Below are 14,314 nucleotides of genomic sequence, written 5' to 3' on the forward strand. Positions count from 1 at the left end.
CACTCACTTCAGTGTATTGCAGCTGCTTGATTTTACCCACATGTAAAGGACTGCAGTACTCACGTGTTGTTCCTGTCACTGTCCTGGGGGAACAGGAAGCAGCCTCTCTGGGGGACAGAATGATGTTGCTCTGCGGTCCTTTGGGTTGTAATCCGGGGAACATGGCAGTCACAGCCCAACTCTCGGTTGGTGCAGATGGATCACATGTGAACAGATAGAAGTTGCTCTGCGGTCCTTTGGGTTGTAATCTGGGGTACGTGGCAGTCATGGTCCACCTCTAGTTTGGCACCGATGAAACACACTGTAAAGCAGTTGCAGCCCACCTTGTGCTGGTGCACAGATTGTATGGCAAATATGCGCAAAAGGTCACAGCAGAAATGTTATTGTGCAAAATTAGGACAATGTAAGAAAAATGTATAGCTCCATTATGTGTGCCTAACCCCAGCAGATAACAGCAGTTGTAGTCCTTGGGCCAGTGCACTGATTGCACAGCATGGTAATTGTAGCCAAAGTCGGACTGGTGTGTGGATCACATAGCAAGATAGTTGTAGCCCAAGTCAAGCCAAGGCATGGATCGCATGGAAAGGCAGTGGTTGCCTATTGAAAAGATATAGTATATGCTGTTCCTGTTTACACTCCAGGTAAACACCATTTGTGTACCCAGTTGAAGTAAAGGTTGTGGAGATATTTACATTTTGAAGCAAGAAACCTCACCCACCATACAAGGTGGCATGCTTCACCATCGGGCAGCTCCTTGTTGGGCCGGCGGTGCAATGCCCAACGGGTCCCTCAAGGGGGCTCTTTGCCGAAGTTCTTTTACCTAGTTTGCTGTTAATGAAGTTTGCTGAAGGCGAATGTTGTTGATCATCGGCAAGTGCGGTTCTCCACTGGAGCCATATGACTGGGAGACCCACTATAGCACATGATGCTCCTGGCTTCGTATTTCAGGCAGGCCATTTTCTCTAGGTGCTTCTCAGGCCAGAAACACCCTGGGCTTCTTCTGCTTGATAGTCTCTATTTCTGCAGCATTAGGCACACTCCTTCTCATTATCAACAGGCACGCTTATAGGTGAATTAGGGAGACCCTCCACTCCTCCACCATAAACTGCAGACTTCAGCTGATGTCTCCTCAGATCTAGGAGACTTAGTGTTAGGCAAGTACTGGCCTGAGTAACACAACAGCTGTTTGAGTACTCTGAGGCGCGCTTGCTTCCTTGGTCATGAAGAACTTGTAACTGGACACAGTGAGGTGGTTTGGATCCCACATTTACAATACTTGTTCTAGACAGGGGATGTGGAGTCACTTTCATAATCGTCAGAACTGACTTGGAAGGGGGGTTCTCTTTCCAATGTCCTTATCAGGATACTCTCCAAGCACAGCTATTGTGTAAAGAAGTACTTCTGATAGCAGGTAGCCCAAGTATATGAACTTTTCCCAATGTTAGTAGCATTGAAGTTACAATAATAAATATGGCCCTCCGTACATACACTTTCTCGAGTGTAAGTGATGCTGGATTAAGAATAGTAACTCACACCCCAAAATATAAATTTTCTGCCACTATTTGAGGACCTGGAGTTAGAATAGTGATTGTCACCCCCATTAATGTATGCACTTTTCCCAAAGTTTGCATGTCTATAGTTACAATAGTACATTTCCCTCTCTGGTTTCTTACATTTTTAAATTTTTTTAAAGTGGAGTTAGAATAGTAAATTAATCCTTTTATTTTCTTTAAGGTTTGATAGTTTAGTGTTTACATTTTACATTAAGCGTATGTGTAAGTTGTTAACAAGATTTAAAGTGATTTAAATGTATTAGCATTTATGATAAATCCAACTTTAATTGTTTTTATAGTTTCATAATAATTTATAAACATATACATTTAATATTCACTTTAAATTGCATTTTAAAATATAGTTTTTAAAGGTAGTTTAATATATGTATGTTTTTCATTTTAATAAATATCTATACTTAATAAATATACTTAGCTAAGAAAAGGTACTTTCAATTACATACATAGTTTTATTGTGTTAATGAATAAATTTATTTTTATTTGTTGCTTGGATTACTTTTAAGAAACATGAACTTTATGTTACATGTTTAGGGGTTTTATTAAGATTCATTTGATTGTTTAAAAGTGTAAATTACTTTTTTTATTTGAACTAAACTTAGATATGTTTTTAACTGTTAAATTACATAATAATGTTAATTTACATTTTACTGTAGGGAAATTTGAAGAAATCTGGCATTTTTGTATATAATATTTAAATTGATACTTTGATTGTCTACTTTAATTTACAAAATCCTATCTATATTTTGGTCATCAATATTTTTGTTTTCACTAAAGTTTAATGATGATATTTATGTTGTTGATATTTTTCTGTAAGTTTAATGACTAAAAGTTGATATATTGCTCTTATATATGTGTAGCATTACAGGTTTGTATTGCAATATTTTTGTAGTCGAGATTCTGAGATACAACCCCTGAATCATAATAACCAAAGGATATTCAGGTGTTCACCTGCGCAGTTTCAAGGACAGCGTGAAAATCAATAAACCAGTTTTAACCCATAAGATTTGCAATATCTGTCGGGGGTGGGGGGTGTCTCCAAATCCCCAATCAACCAACATCATACTTATCAAGTTTGCACTTCAACAGGCTTGAGGCTGCAGACATTGGATGCTGCTTATTCCCTGGAGCTGGTCACAATCAGCAGTAGTGTAGAAGGAGTGAACCCTGACGCTAAGGCGTCCGTGCCCCGCACCTACTAGAGGCTTGACAGGGTCTCCTGTCCTAGGCAGGCGTGGGGCACTGCAGTAAGGGAAAAGACCAGGACAGGCTTGCACTGATCCCAGTGGTTACAATGGTCTACTGGAGTCTTGTGGTGGCACCGGGGGGCCCAAGTCTGGTGTGAGCTAGTATGCCAGATACCGAGTCAGAAGTCAGTGGGCAAGGTCCTTGTTAACTGGGCGACGCACCACATTGACAATACACCCGTTGAGTGCAACTGACCATGTTTCTGATATAAGGGGTAAACCAGTGCTTCTTTAGCTATATGACAGTCCAGGCAGTAGAGGATGAACAGTGGGCTGAAGCTGAGAAACTGAGGATCGATGGCAGCGGGTGACCGCTGAGGCAATGTGGCACCCTGAAGGCAAGGCCAGTAGCGACCTAAGTCCTGACAGTGGCAGACGTGTTCAATAACATAGGTGCAATGTAGAATCACATTAAACAGCGCTTCTCCTTTGACTTGAGACACTGGCAGTGCTGCTTTATGGATAGAGACATGAAACGAGAGGCGATGAGAAGACTGATCAGGCTCAGGGGTAGACGATGAGTGGTTGGTCTCTCCCCTCAATACCTTGCCCCTCTCGCTCAGAGAGATCTCTGCACCACCACCGATCCCACACTAACACATAGAGGAGACAGTGTCTACGCCCCTGCGGTGCCCCCCTAAGAGCAACAAGTGGTGAGCATCTCGAGGGTAGGATCCCTGCACCCACCTTATCGAGCCATGTACTGAGATCCTAGAATTGGAATGGACTGCTTGACCAGTAACCAGAAATCACAAGGGAGACAGTCAACCATCAAATACAGGCATTCTGCACTGTGTATGAAAGCATTTTAATACAATATAATCATTCTACATTAATATATTTGAACTCTCGCTGGTAGCACTAAGAGTGAGAAGAGTAATAAGGGTATGCCTCTATTCCCTTTACAACCAGGTGTATAAATCGGGCACTACAAAGCAATGGCATATCACGTGTTAGTACATAGGTCCATCAGTGTCAGTATTGGTGGGGCTGGGATGGTATGCTAGAAAGTAGCCTAAATTATTCATAACTATAAAAGTAAATAGAAACAATACATTCATATGCTTTTATACCATCTATAAATGACATATCTGTCATTCCCTTAACTCTCTCAACCTTGGATTATCACTTTAAATAAAAAGGCAAATGTACATATCTAATGTAATTACTGAAAACCCATGATAACAAGTTTGCAGCTAAAACCTTAAACAGGGATACGTAAAAAATATACAATATCATAATAAATTAAAATTATAAAGTTTCTTAATTGAAGACAGTCATTTTACCTTAACAAATAGGTAGCCTCGCAATGCTTTCATAAGGAAAACCGCCACCAACGTCAACGCATAGATCTCAAGGTAAAAGTGCATGTGAGGATTGTCTCTCATGTTCCCACAGGGGATACTTTCATTGTGAACACCTAAAGAATTGTTCTGTGAAGAAAAAAAAAGACATACGTAATTTTAAACTGGAAATATACATGTTTGTGAAGCTATAAGGTGCAGCAAAACCAAAGCCAATAGTCTCATTTAAGGTCCTGTGCAATCTAGGAAAGTATTAGCACATTCAGTAAAACAGATACTCCCAGGTGTAGCAGTGGTGTAACGAAAGTTGAGGGCCCCCCTGCAAGGTAAAGGAGGGCCACCCGCTCCGGATGTAATCCGGAGCCTTCATACCGGAGTACTGTGCAGTGGGGCCCCCCTTCAGCTCATGGCCTGTGTTATGCCCCTGAGGTGTAGTATATATATCCGGTGCTCTATTGCCACTTCATTCTGATCTCAGCACCTTGGTATAGGGAAAAAGTGTGCAGTTTTGAAGTAACACCATGACCTTGTGCAATGCCCACGTGGCACTGGTGCAAATTATTAAAGGAGTCTTTACGCTAGTCACTTTTTTAATGTGTGGGAGAGTACTAGGGGTGGGAGAAGAATTACGCTCCGAGGCGGAGTTCATGGAGTTTCCAAAAAACTCAGCAAAGTGAAAGGGAGCAGAGTTTTTTCTCGCAAACAGCTCGCTAACGTTAAGTTGGCAAGAGCTCGTGAGAAAGAAGTGTGTGCTAGATCTCCTCCCTGGAAGATCTCTCAACGTGGGCGTCATGGCAGGCCGCCACCGCTCGCATTGAGAAATCTGCTGCTTGTGTTGAGGAAGCTGCTGCTTGAGTAGAATGACTACTCGAGCGGCAGAAAGCAGAAGTGTCCTCTGGTGTGACACGTAGTGAATTTACAGCACGGAACAAACTCAGGGTGCTAAAAAACAGTGCGAGCAGCGCGACTTAACAGACTCTGCCGCTGGCGGAACTCCGCGGAATGCAGCAGAGTTTTTCCACCACTTCGCGGAGTTCCCCTGAGTAAAACTCAGTGAACTCTGTCCTGGCCTAGAGAATACTGAAATGTGGAGTGATTACTGAGTACTCTCCTCCATCCCTCAGAATGTCAATCTAAGTCCTGCTTGGTTCTTAATGGTTTTTCTATTTTTATTTTAGGGCCCCAATTTAATTTCCAATTAGGGAAACAATTAAATTACCATATTAACGCGACAACCTCCAAGTAGCATAGAAAAAACTTGACACCCAAAAAAGGATTCAAAATGACAACCCTTGGGGAAGAAGGCTATTACCATTACGCTACTTGTATAATTGAGGTGCTCCTCTAGCTATAAAGAGGTTTTCAAGCTTTTGAGACCCCTTTTTTAAGAGCATGCCTGCAAAAAAGACGGTACGTTATTAGTTACATTTGAACACTTTGTGTCCTTTACTTTCCTCGTTAAATTTACCTTTTTTTGCACAACGGGCATGTATGTCAAAGGCTAATAGAGGTGTGGTGCCAGAACTGAAATTGATTGTAATTGGTTGCGCTGCCAGCATCATGCTTCAGGAACAAAGCATTCCTTCATTACATTTTTAATGAGATCGGCCGTTTTCATTGGTTTTCATTTTGGTTACAGTCAGAGAATTCATATTAAACATGCAGGATACTGCTTGGTTATGTCCCACGAATCTGTTGGGTGCATATTATTTTACAACGATTTAATACTTGGGGCACTTCATTGCCACTAAGGACAATTCAGCTTTTAAGAATGCCCACAAGGATAAAGTAGAGGATTATTTAAGGTAGTTAAAACAATGTAAAATTTTCACTTACTCTACAGAAAGAATTTCTAGACAGTGATGAACGGAAATGCGTGAGTTTATCTGAATTACAGATAATTACTTTGGGTGCATTCCATACTATCACTTTTTAGCTAATCTATGCCATTGCAGAAGGTGACCAACTGTATGCAAATCAATTTTGTCATTAGAACAAATCCTGCACAAACTGCTAGACCACATTCCTCCTGAACAGAAGCACAAACAACCTCAGACTAGTTTCGGCCTTGTTGGACAACACAGGATATGTGCAGTTTCTACAAGCAGTGCTGCAGTCACACACAACGGGGCATATTAACAAGGTGGCGATATGAAATTATCGCCGCTTTTGCGTCCGTTTTCGGGCGAAAAGCGGCGATAATTTTATCGCCTTATCAGCAAAGACACGCTATCGCGTGTCTTGCTGACTTAGCGCCCGTTTGCAGCACGCCTCCGATCGCATCACTAATGAGATGCAAAGGAGGCGTGCCTGACAAGACTCCCTTGGAAAAATATCGCGAAGGCAGCTTCGCGATATTAACAAGGGAGGGTAGCGATTTTTAAAATCGCGTTAAGTATGCCTTAACACAGGAATTTAAAGTCTGTTAAATTCCTGACTAAGGCATACTTAACATGGGGGGTGGATTTTGTGGCTAAGACCACAGGCCCTATCATCTAGGATATCGCCGTTTTCCACCATGGAAAACGGCGATATCCCAACTATCTCTGGAATTTTTATCGCCTCGGCGATGCGCGTTGTTAATAACGCTCAAACCGGGCGATAAATTCCAGAGATAGCCGGCGATAAATATGCAAGCGCTAAGGACGCTTTGCGATATTTATCGCCGGCCCTTGTTAATATGCCCCCTAGTTCGGTTATCCCACACTCCTTTTTTTACCGGGTTGCAGGAGAAGAAAATAAGTTACTTAGCGGTAACAGTAGTTCTCCATAATTGGTGTCTTTCATAGAGTCACATGCTTGAATCATTCCTTTGCGTTGAAGTGGAGTCCCTCAGTACAACTAGAAAAGCAGCGTATTGTTAAACATAGCTTCGAATGGCCATTAGGAATACAATTTTCTTCTCCAGTATTGACTAATAGATTTACATGCTTGAATTAGATTAAATAGTAGTTAATTTATATATGTATGTATGTATGTATGTATATATATATATATTCACTTAAAAAACCATAGGTTTCACACATGTTATAGTTAGGTGGATATTTCACTCGTAAAAAACCAATGAAATTCCCCCGTTATAGTTACATTAGTGGATGGGGGGATAAAACTTACTATAAGGGCTCTTCTTTACTGGAAAAGATGACGTAACACTGCCTGGCCCACTGCGGCATCTCTTTGAAATGTGGAATCCAAGCAGTAGTGCTGTGTAAAGGTGTGTTTATTATTCCAGCTTGCGTAGAATCGGCATTTCTAATTTTGGGAGGTTGAGAACAGGTCTAGATTTGGCTTGCCCCATTGATAGACAATTTCCTCCAGGACTTCCTGATTGATCTCCCATTCATGGCAGGTGGTTTTTATTCTGCTTAGCATGTCCGCTATGACATTTTGCTTCCATGGCAGATGGTCTACTATCAGGTTTATCTGGTGACAGATTCACCATTACCATATCCTCTTTGCCTCTTGGGGAGAGCGTTTGGGATCTTGTAACCCCTTGCTTGTTGACATAATGCCTGGCTGTGGTGTTGTCTGTGTGGATGAGCACTGCAGACATTTGTATTCCCTGCAGTAAAGCTTGTAAGGCTATACTACTGCCTTGAGTTCCACAAGGTTGATATGCAGAAGGAATGACATATTATTTCGCATGCCATTACTTTGCATGCCATTACTACGCGGTTATTACTTACCAATAAACGTTACTACGCAAGTTTTTACTTCGCATACCATTACATTGAAAGTGTTAATGTATACGAAGTAAAAACTTGCCTAGTAATAAAAATGGTGTGCGGAATAACGTGTCATAATAAAAAAAGACATTTAACTCCTTTTTTAAAATGTTTAAAACACAACAGCAGGTGGGGCGTGGCCAGGATGGCGAGGTGAGCGGACGTCTCCTCGACCGGCTCCCGCTCCTCTGAGCCCCTGGACCTAGTTCTGGTGCAGATTCTCCCCCCAGCTCTGCGGGAGATGTGACAGCGGGGCCGGCGGAGCCCTACCGGAGGCGACTTGGCAGCCCGGAGCGCTCGAAACGCAGCGACGGCGCCCTCCGGACCAGCGGGCAGGACACGCCGGGAGGAGGCGGAGCGACAGGCCGGACTATGTGAGGGCGGACCCGGACGCTTGCATACGCGAGTGCCCAGGCCCGGCAGGGCGTCCTTCGGCGTGGTGGTGACGAAGGCCGGCACTAGTCAGCACAGGACGGTGGGGGACCGAGCGGAGTGACCGTGAAGCAGGTGGCAAGCAGAGGAGCGACTCGGCCCCGGAGCGCCTGCACCCTCCCTCCGACTAGCCACGAGGGACTTTTGCACGTGGGGCACGGACGCGTGCGCGGGACCCCTGGGCCGCGGCGGCCTCCTGGAGTGAGAGGGGGTCCGGCAAGGGGACGAGCGGAGTTGCCGGCGCCACCTGCGCTAAAGGGGAGTTGCTGACGCCGAGGAGTGGAGGCTCCGGGGGAAGCCCGACTGCAACAGAGGCGGCCGGAGAAGGGCCGAGCCACAGAGCACCAGGAGGGACAAGTCCCGCGGTGGACCGCCGCGCACCCGACCGCGCTGGGGTACCGAGGTGAGCTGGGCGGCGGACTTATAGAAGAGGCGCTGGGCGGATCGACCCCCTTCCCCCCCCCCCCCTCCCCAGTCCTAGCAGAGCGGAGCGGGGGTGCGGTGGCGGCTGAGGGAGACTGACGAGGGGACCCGCAGCTCACGGACTGGGGGACCTGGAGGAGAGGAGGTGACATAGCGACTGGAGTGGGCCCGGGGTCGGGGCCCGACAGATAGCCGGAGCGAGCCCGGAGCGAGCCCGGAGCCCGCAGAGGGTGGACTGCGCAGGGCGCACGGCCCCGGTCACGGCTGAGATCTGCTGGGCACAGGCTGGAGAAGTAGACGCCTGACTGGCGCAGGACGACATCTGGTGCCCCGCTCACAGCGCCCCGGCGGCCGGAGGGCCTGGCCCACGAGGCGGCGTTACTGCGGAACGGCGGGGAAGGCCACGCAGCAGCGGGAGCCACGGCCCAGTAGGGGGAACACGGGGGCGCAGGGTCTTGGCGACGACCCAGGCAGAGGATCAGCGGCACGGCGGCCACGGGGCGTGTCCCCGCCCCGGGAGCATGGCGGGCAGCAGAGGAGGAAGGAAAGGCACTCTCCCCGAACTACTGGGTCGACACCCGCAAAGAGTGGAGAGGGGGCAGCAGTCGCCCCACACCTCCGGCGGTGCTTCGGAACCCGACGATAGGGAACCCCCGATCACTAGGTCCTTTATGGAGTCCCTCTTTGGCTCTCTGAGGGAGGACTTCCAAGCCCTGAAGAAAGAAGTGGCCAGTGAGGTGCGGGAGATCCGCCGAGACGTGGACGGCCTGGGTGAATGAGTAGCCACGGTGGAAGATGCAGGCCAAAGGAGAGATGAGGAGTTCGAACAGCTACAACAGGAGGTGCTGCGACTCAGAGACCAACAGATTGATCTCCAGGCACATGCCGAAAACCTAGAAAACAGGTCTCGGCGAAATAACGTACGGGTTCGTGGTGTACCGTCGGCGGAGGAGGGTTCGGACGTAGCAGGCTACCTGAGAGATCTGTTCCGAGAGGTTTTGGGGGAGCAGGAGGAATTCCCCATTCGAATAGAAAGGGCGCACAGAGTGGGGGCGCAACGGAGGGCATCGATGCTGCCCCCGACATTCTGGCTTATCTCCCAGACTACCCACTCAAAGAACGTATCATGATAGAAGCAAGGAAGCGGCAACCCCTGACCTTTCGGGGACATCCAGTGGCGCTATATCAGGATTTGTCAGCTATCACGCTCCAAAAACGGAAAGCATTCAAAATAGCCACGGACTTCATGAGAGCACAGGGAACGCCCTATGCCTGGGGCCATCCCTTTAGACTCATCTTCCGCTGGAATGGAACATTGCACCAACTACGCTCCCTGCAGGAAACGTGCGGGGTCCTGGGCCTCACAGCAATGGAGGACGACGGGGCTTCGCAGCGCCGGGGGCGCCCTGGGGGGGACGGATGGCGGCGCGTGGCCAGGCGGCGTTCCAGGGATCGCCCGGCGCGGCCGGACTCGCCCACCATCAGGGCTAGTATGGCCGATGCAGTACTGGAGGTGGCCGAGAACACTGGCCCCAGCGACAGTGCACTGACAGCGTAGGAACCCTCCGGGGGGAGAACACTACAGCTCACTTTCATTTGCAGGTTTGGGGGCTGGGGGGGGGGGGGGGTGAGAACGGTGGCTGAACGTCCAGTGGAGGGCTTTACCAAAGACTTGTTCCCTAGGGATCCAGGATTGGACAATGAGGACTCGGGTGAGAGAGTGGGGGAGAGATATACAGGAGGGGAGGGTCTCGGGCTGGTGGCTCGTTGCCAAGGGGTAAACTAGTGGGTGGGGGGGGGAATTTTTGTTGATGTTGGGAGGGGACCGGGAGGGAGGGAGATCTCACAGGGGGGAACAGGAGGCAGGGGGTCCAGGGAGGGGGGGGGCATCGTCCAGTGCGGGACAGGCATTATGGTCTAGACAACGATTCCACTGATATGGTATTTGGGTCCTAGAAGGGTCAGCGCGGACACCCTTATCTTTTCACATGACACCCACAACCCTCAAAATAGTTACGCTTAATGTGCGGGGCCTTAACAATCCGACTAAAAGACGTGCGGTACTGTCCCTGCTAGAAAGCACTCAGGCGGATATTTGTCTCCTCCAAGAAACGCACCTTCTACCTCGAGATTGTGCTAGGCTGCGCCCTCCCTCATTCCCAACACAGTTCTTCTCATCCTGTACCACCAAAACAGCAGGGGTAGCGATCCTGGTGGCTCGGCGCTTTCGGGGAGAGGTTCTTCACAAACACGCAGAACAGAAAGGCAGACTCCTGGTCTATAGATTCAGGGTGGCTGGTATCGCCTTCACGACAGGGTCGGTATACAGTCCGAACGAGCGGCAAGAATGCTTTCTTAGCTCGGTGCTGGGGGAGGTCACGGCTACCCAAGACAGGCACCTCATCATAGGAGGAGACTTCAATTTAGTATTTGACTCGGCACTTGATCGATCCGCCCAACGTTCACCACAGGCGGGGGAGTTTTCGGCGGGGTGCAGGGCTCAGCTGGCGGATATGGATCTGCTCGACCTATGGCGTTATCTACACCCCGGGGAAAGGGACTATTCGTATTACTCACACGCACATAAAACGTATGCACGGCTAGACCACTTTCTGGTCACCGGGCCTGTCTGCGCCCTCGCCGCAACAGCTGACATAGGAGTGATCTCCATGTCGGACCATGCCCCGGTGACGGCTACCTTTTCATTACCGCCGGTCTCCCGTGCCCCACGTGTGTGGCGTCTCCGGGACACCTTATTGCACAGAAAGGAAGTCGTCCAATAGGTGACGGCTGTGATTCAGGAATACCAATCCCATAACGAGAATTCAGCGACCTCCAGGGCGACCCAGTGGGCCGCTCTAAAGGCGGTACTCCGAGGGGAATTTATCGCACTCTCAGCGGCGGATAACGCACAACGACGGTGTAAACGGGAGGAGCTCACACAGAGGGTCCGGGAACTGGAGCACATACACCGCCGGACGGGGGCCCCCCGGATTTGGCGGCAACTCCAGGGAGCCAGAAAGACCCTGGTGGCTTTAGATATGGACCGCGCAGAATACGCGGCGCTCCGTCTCAAGCATGCCTATTACACAGGGGGGGACAGGTGCGGCCGATTGCTGGCGAGCAGGCTTCGAGTAGCGAGACAAAAACACCTGGTGAAGACGATCACTGACTCCACAGGGGCTGCGGTTACGGAGGACGCCCTTATTGCAGAACGCTTCCGCAAGTACTATGCTGAACTGTACGCTGGGGAACCCCCGGATGCGCTAGCAACGCAACGGTACCTCGACTCGGTCTCGCTGCCATCACTGACACCCCTACAGGCGGAGGGTCTGGACAGGGAGATACAGGTAGAGGAGGTCATCTCGGCCATTGCCAATCTTAAACACGGTAAATCCCCGGGACCGGACGGCTGCACCTCCCTCTTCTATAAAACGTTCTGCGTAACACTCGCGCCGATTCTCACGCGCCTTTTTAACACCTTTGCGGAGCAGGGGGCCATACCGCCGGAGCTGCTGCGGGCGTCTCTGACGGTCATCCCTAAACCAGGGAAAGACAGATCGCAATGCGGCTCTTACAGGCCGATATCTCTCTTGAATGTTGACCTCAAACTCTACACGGGGATCCTAGCGGCTCGCTTGGCTCCCCTCCTACCGGGACTTGTAGACCCAGATCAGGCGGGCTTTGTTCCGGGACGCCAAACGGTGGATAACACCAAGCGGATTACACACATCATTGAGAAGGCATCACGGATCCGGGGGGAGAGAATGCTGATGGCGGTGGACGCCGAAAAAGCGTTCGATCGAGTGCACTGGCCATACCTGGAGCGGGTGCTGGAGGAGGAGGAGACCCAACTGCGGTGGTGAGGGTAAATGGATGCAGCTCTGGGAGTTTTGCCATTGAAAGGGGTACGAGACAGGGGTGCCCGCTGTCACCCTTACTTTTCGCCTTATACATGGAACCATTCGCACAGCGCATTAGGAACAATCCGGCGGTGACGGGAGTGAAAATGGGCGGTTTTTACCATGCAGTTAGCTTATATGCGGATGATGTGATCTTCTCCTTGGAAGATCCTCTCACAGCCCTGCCGGCTTGTATTGAGGAACTGAATGCTTTCGAGACGGTGGCGGGATTTAAGATGAATATGGGGAAGTCAGTTGCCCTGGACCTCTCACTCGCACCGGCGACCAGAACCCTCCTGCAGAGTCAAGTCCCGATAGTGTGGTCAAGGGACCTGGTGCCCTAACTGGGAATCCAGCTGGCCCCCACCCTGCCCGCAATGACGGCAGCGAATTACACTGCTGTGGGAAGGAAGATACGGGAAGAATTGACCAGATGGGACCGCAATACTCTCTCGCTGTTGGGCAGGGTGGCGGCCGTTAAAATGACCATCCTGCCTCAGGTGCTATATCTGTTTCGGGCGCTCCCGCTACAGCCCCCAGCAGGGTGGCTTCGGCGGATGCAGTCCGACTTGGGGCGTTTTATTTGGCAGGGTAAGACACCCAGACTGAGGAGGGCACTCTCACTGCTGGCGCCGGAGGCCGGGGGCCTCGGCATTCCAGATCTCCGCAAGTATTTTCAAGCGGCACAGTTGCGCTATCTCGTAGAATGGAGCAGGTGGGAATTAGATAAGCCCTGGCTTTTTCAGGATCAAGCGGTGGCGGGCAGGCCACTACAGGAAGTGCCGTTCATTCGCAGGGCCCACCGCCCAGCGAATCTCTATGCCTCCTTCGTCACTAGGTTGCCACTACGGGTTTGGGACGCCACGAATCTCGCACATGGGTTGACCACATTTCCCTCCCCGTTGACGCCTCTGGTGGATAATCCGGACTTCACCCCAGAAATGGAGGGAGGCGCGTTCGCTCACTGGCGCGCGGCGGGATGCAGGGCTCTGTGCCATCTGTACACTCCAGAAGGTGTCATACCCTTCACGAGACGGAGAGAATGCGATATTTGCAGGCCCGCCACTAGGCGTCGCACCCGCAGGTACGTGAAACGGCGGATAGACGATTGCTCCCTTATGAGCGCTGGCTCTTAACTCGTGCATCCGACGCCAAGCTCATAAGTGATCTCTATAAATTTATCCAAAGGCCAGCTTCGCACTTCTATCACCCGGGACGGGAAAGATGGGAGAAAGAACTTGGTAGGACCCTGAGCCAGAAAGAATGGGAACAGGTGGCGTACAGAGCTAGACATTCGGCGTACCATACAGGCCTAACAGAAACCCTCACAAAAATATCCCTTTATTGGTATTACACCCCGGACCGCATACACGCCATGGATGGTAGCAAAGAGGCCACATGCTGGAGGGGCTGTGGGCGGGTGGGAACGCTGACCCATATACTGTGGGAATGCCCCCTTCTGGACGCCTACTGGAGGGAGGTGTTAGATAATGTAGACGCCCACTTTAACACTGAGCTGCCGCGCTTCCCAGCCTATATCCTACTGGGCCTTCCGAACGCGCTGATGTACCCCTTAAAATCACGCAGAGGTAGGCAGATAGCGATAGCGCTAGGGTCGGCCATTCAAACCATACTTATACATTGGCGGACCCCCACACTTCCCACTGTCACCGGATGGCTGCACAGACTATGGCACGTGCTTGGAATGGAGAA

The 14,314-nt window shown here is 49.8% G+C and overlaps 1 protein-coding gene across 3 annotated transcripts in view; it reads right to left on the bottom strand.

The window, feature by feature from the left end:
- The window catches only part of LOC146805541 (ATP-binding cassette sub-family C member 5-like), a 1,766,780-nt gene that overhangs the window by 438,943 nt on the left and 1,313,523 nt on the right, over positions 1-14,314 (bottom strand). For all 3 annotated transcript variants that reach the window (XM_085622799.1, XM_085622798.1, XM_085622800.1), the window contains one exon: positions 4,102-4,248. In XM_085622799.1, coding sequence (XP_085478925.1) covers positions 4,102-4,248 — 147 coding nt within the window. The remainder of the gene's footprint in view (positions 1-4,101; positions 4,249-14,314) is intronic.

Source organism: Triturus cristatus, chromosome 8, assembly GCF_964204655.1.
Source record: "Triturus cristatus chromosome 8, aTriCri1.1, whole genome shotgun sequence".
NCBI lineage: Eukaryota > Metazoa > Chordata > Amphibia > Caudata > Salamandridae > Triturus > Triturus cristatus.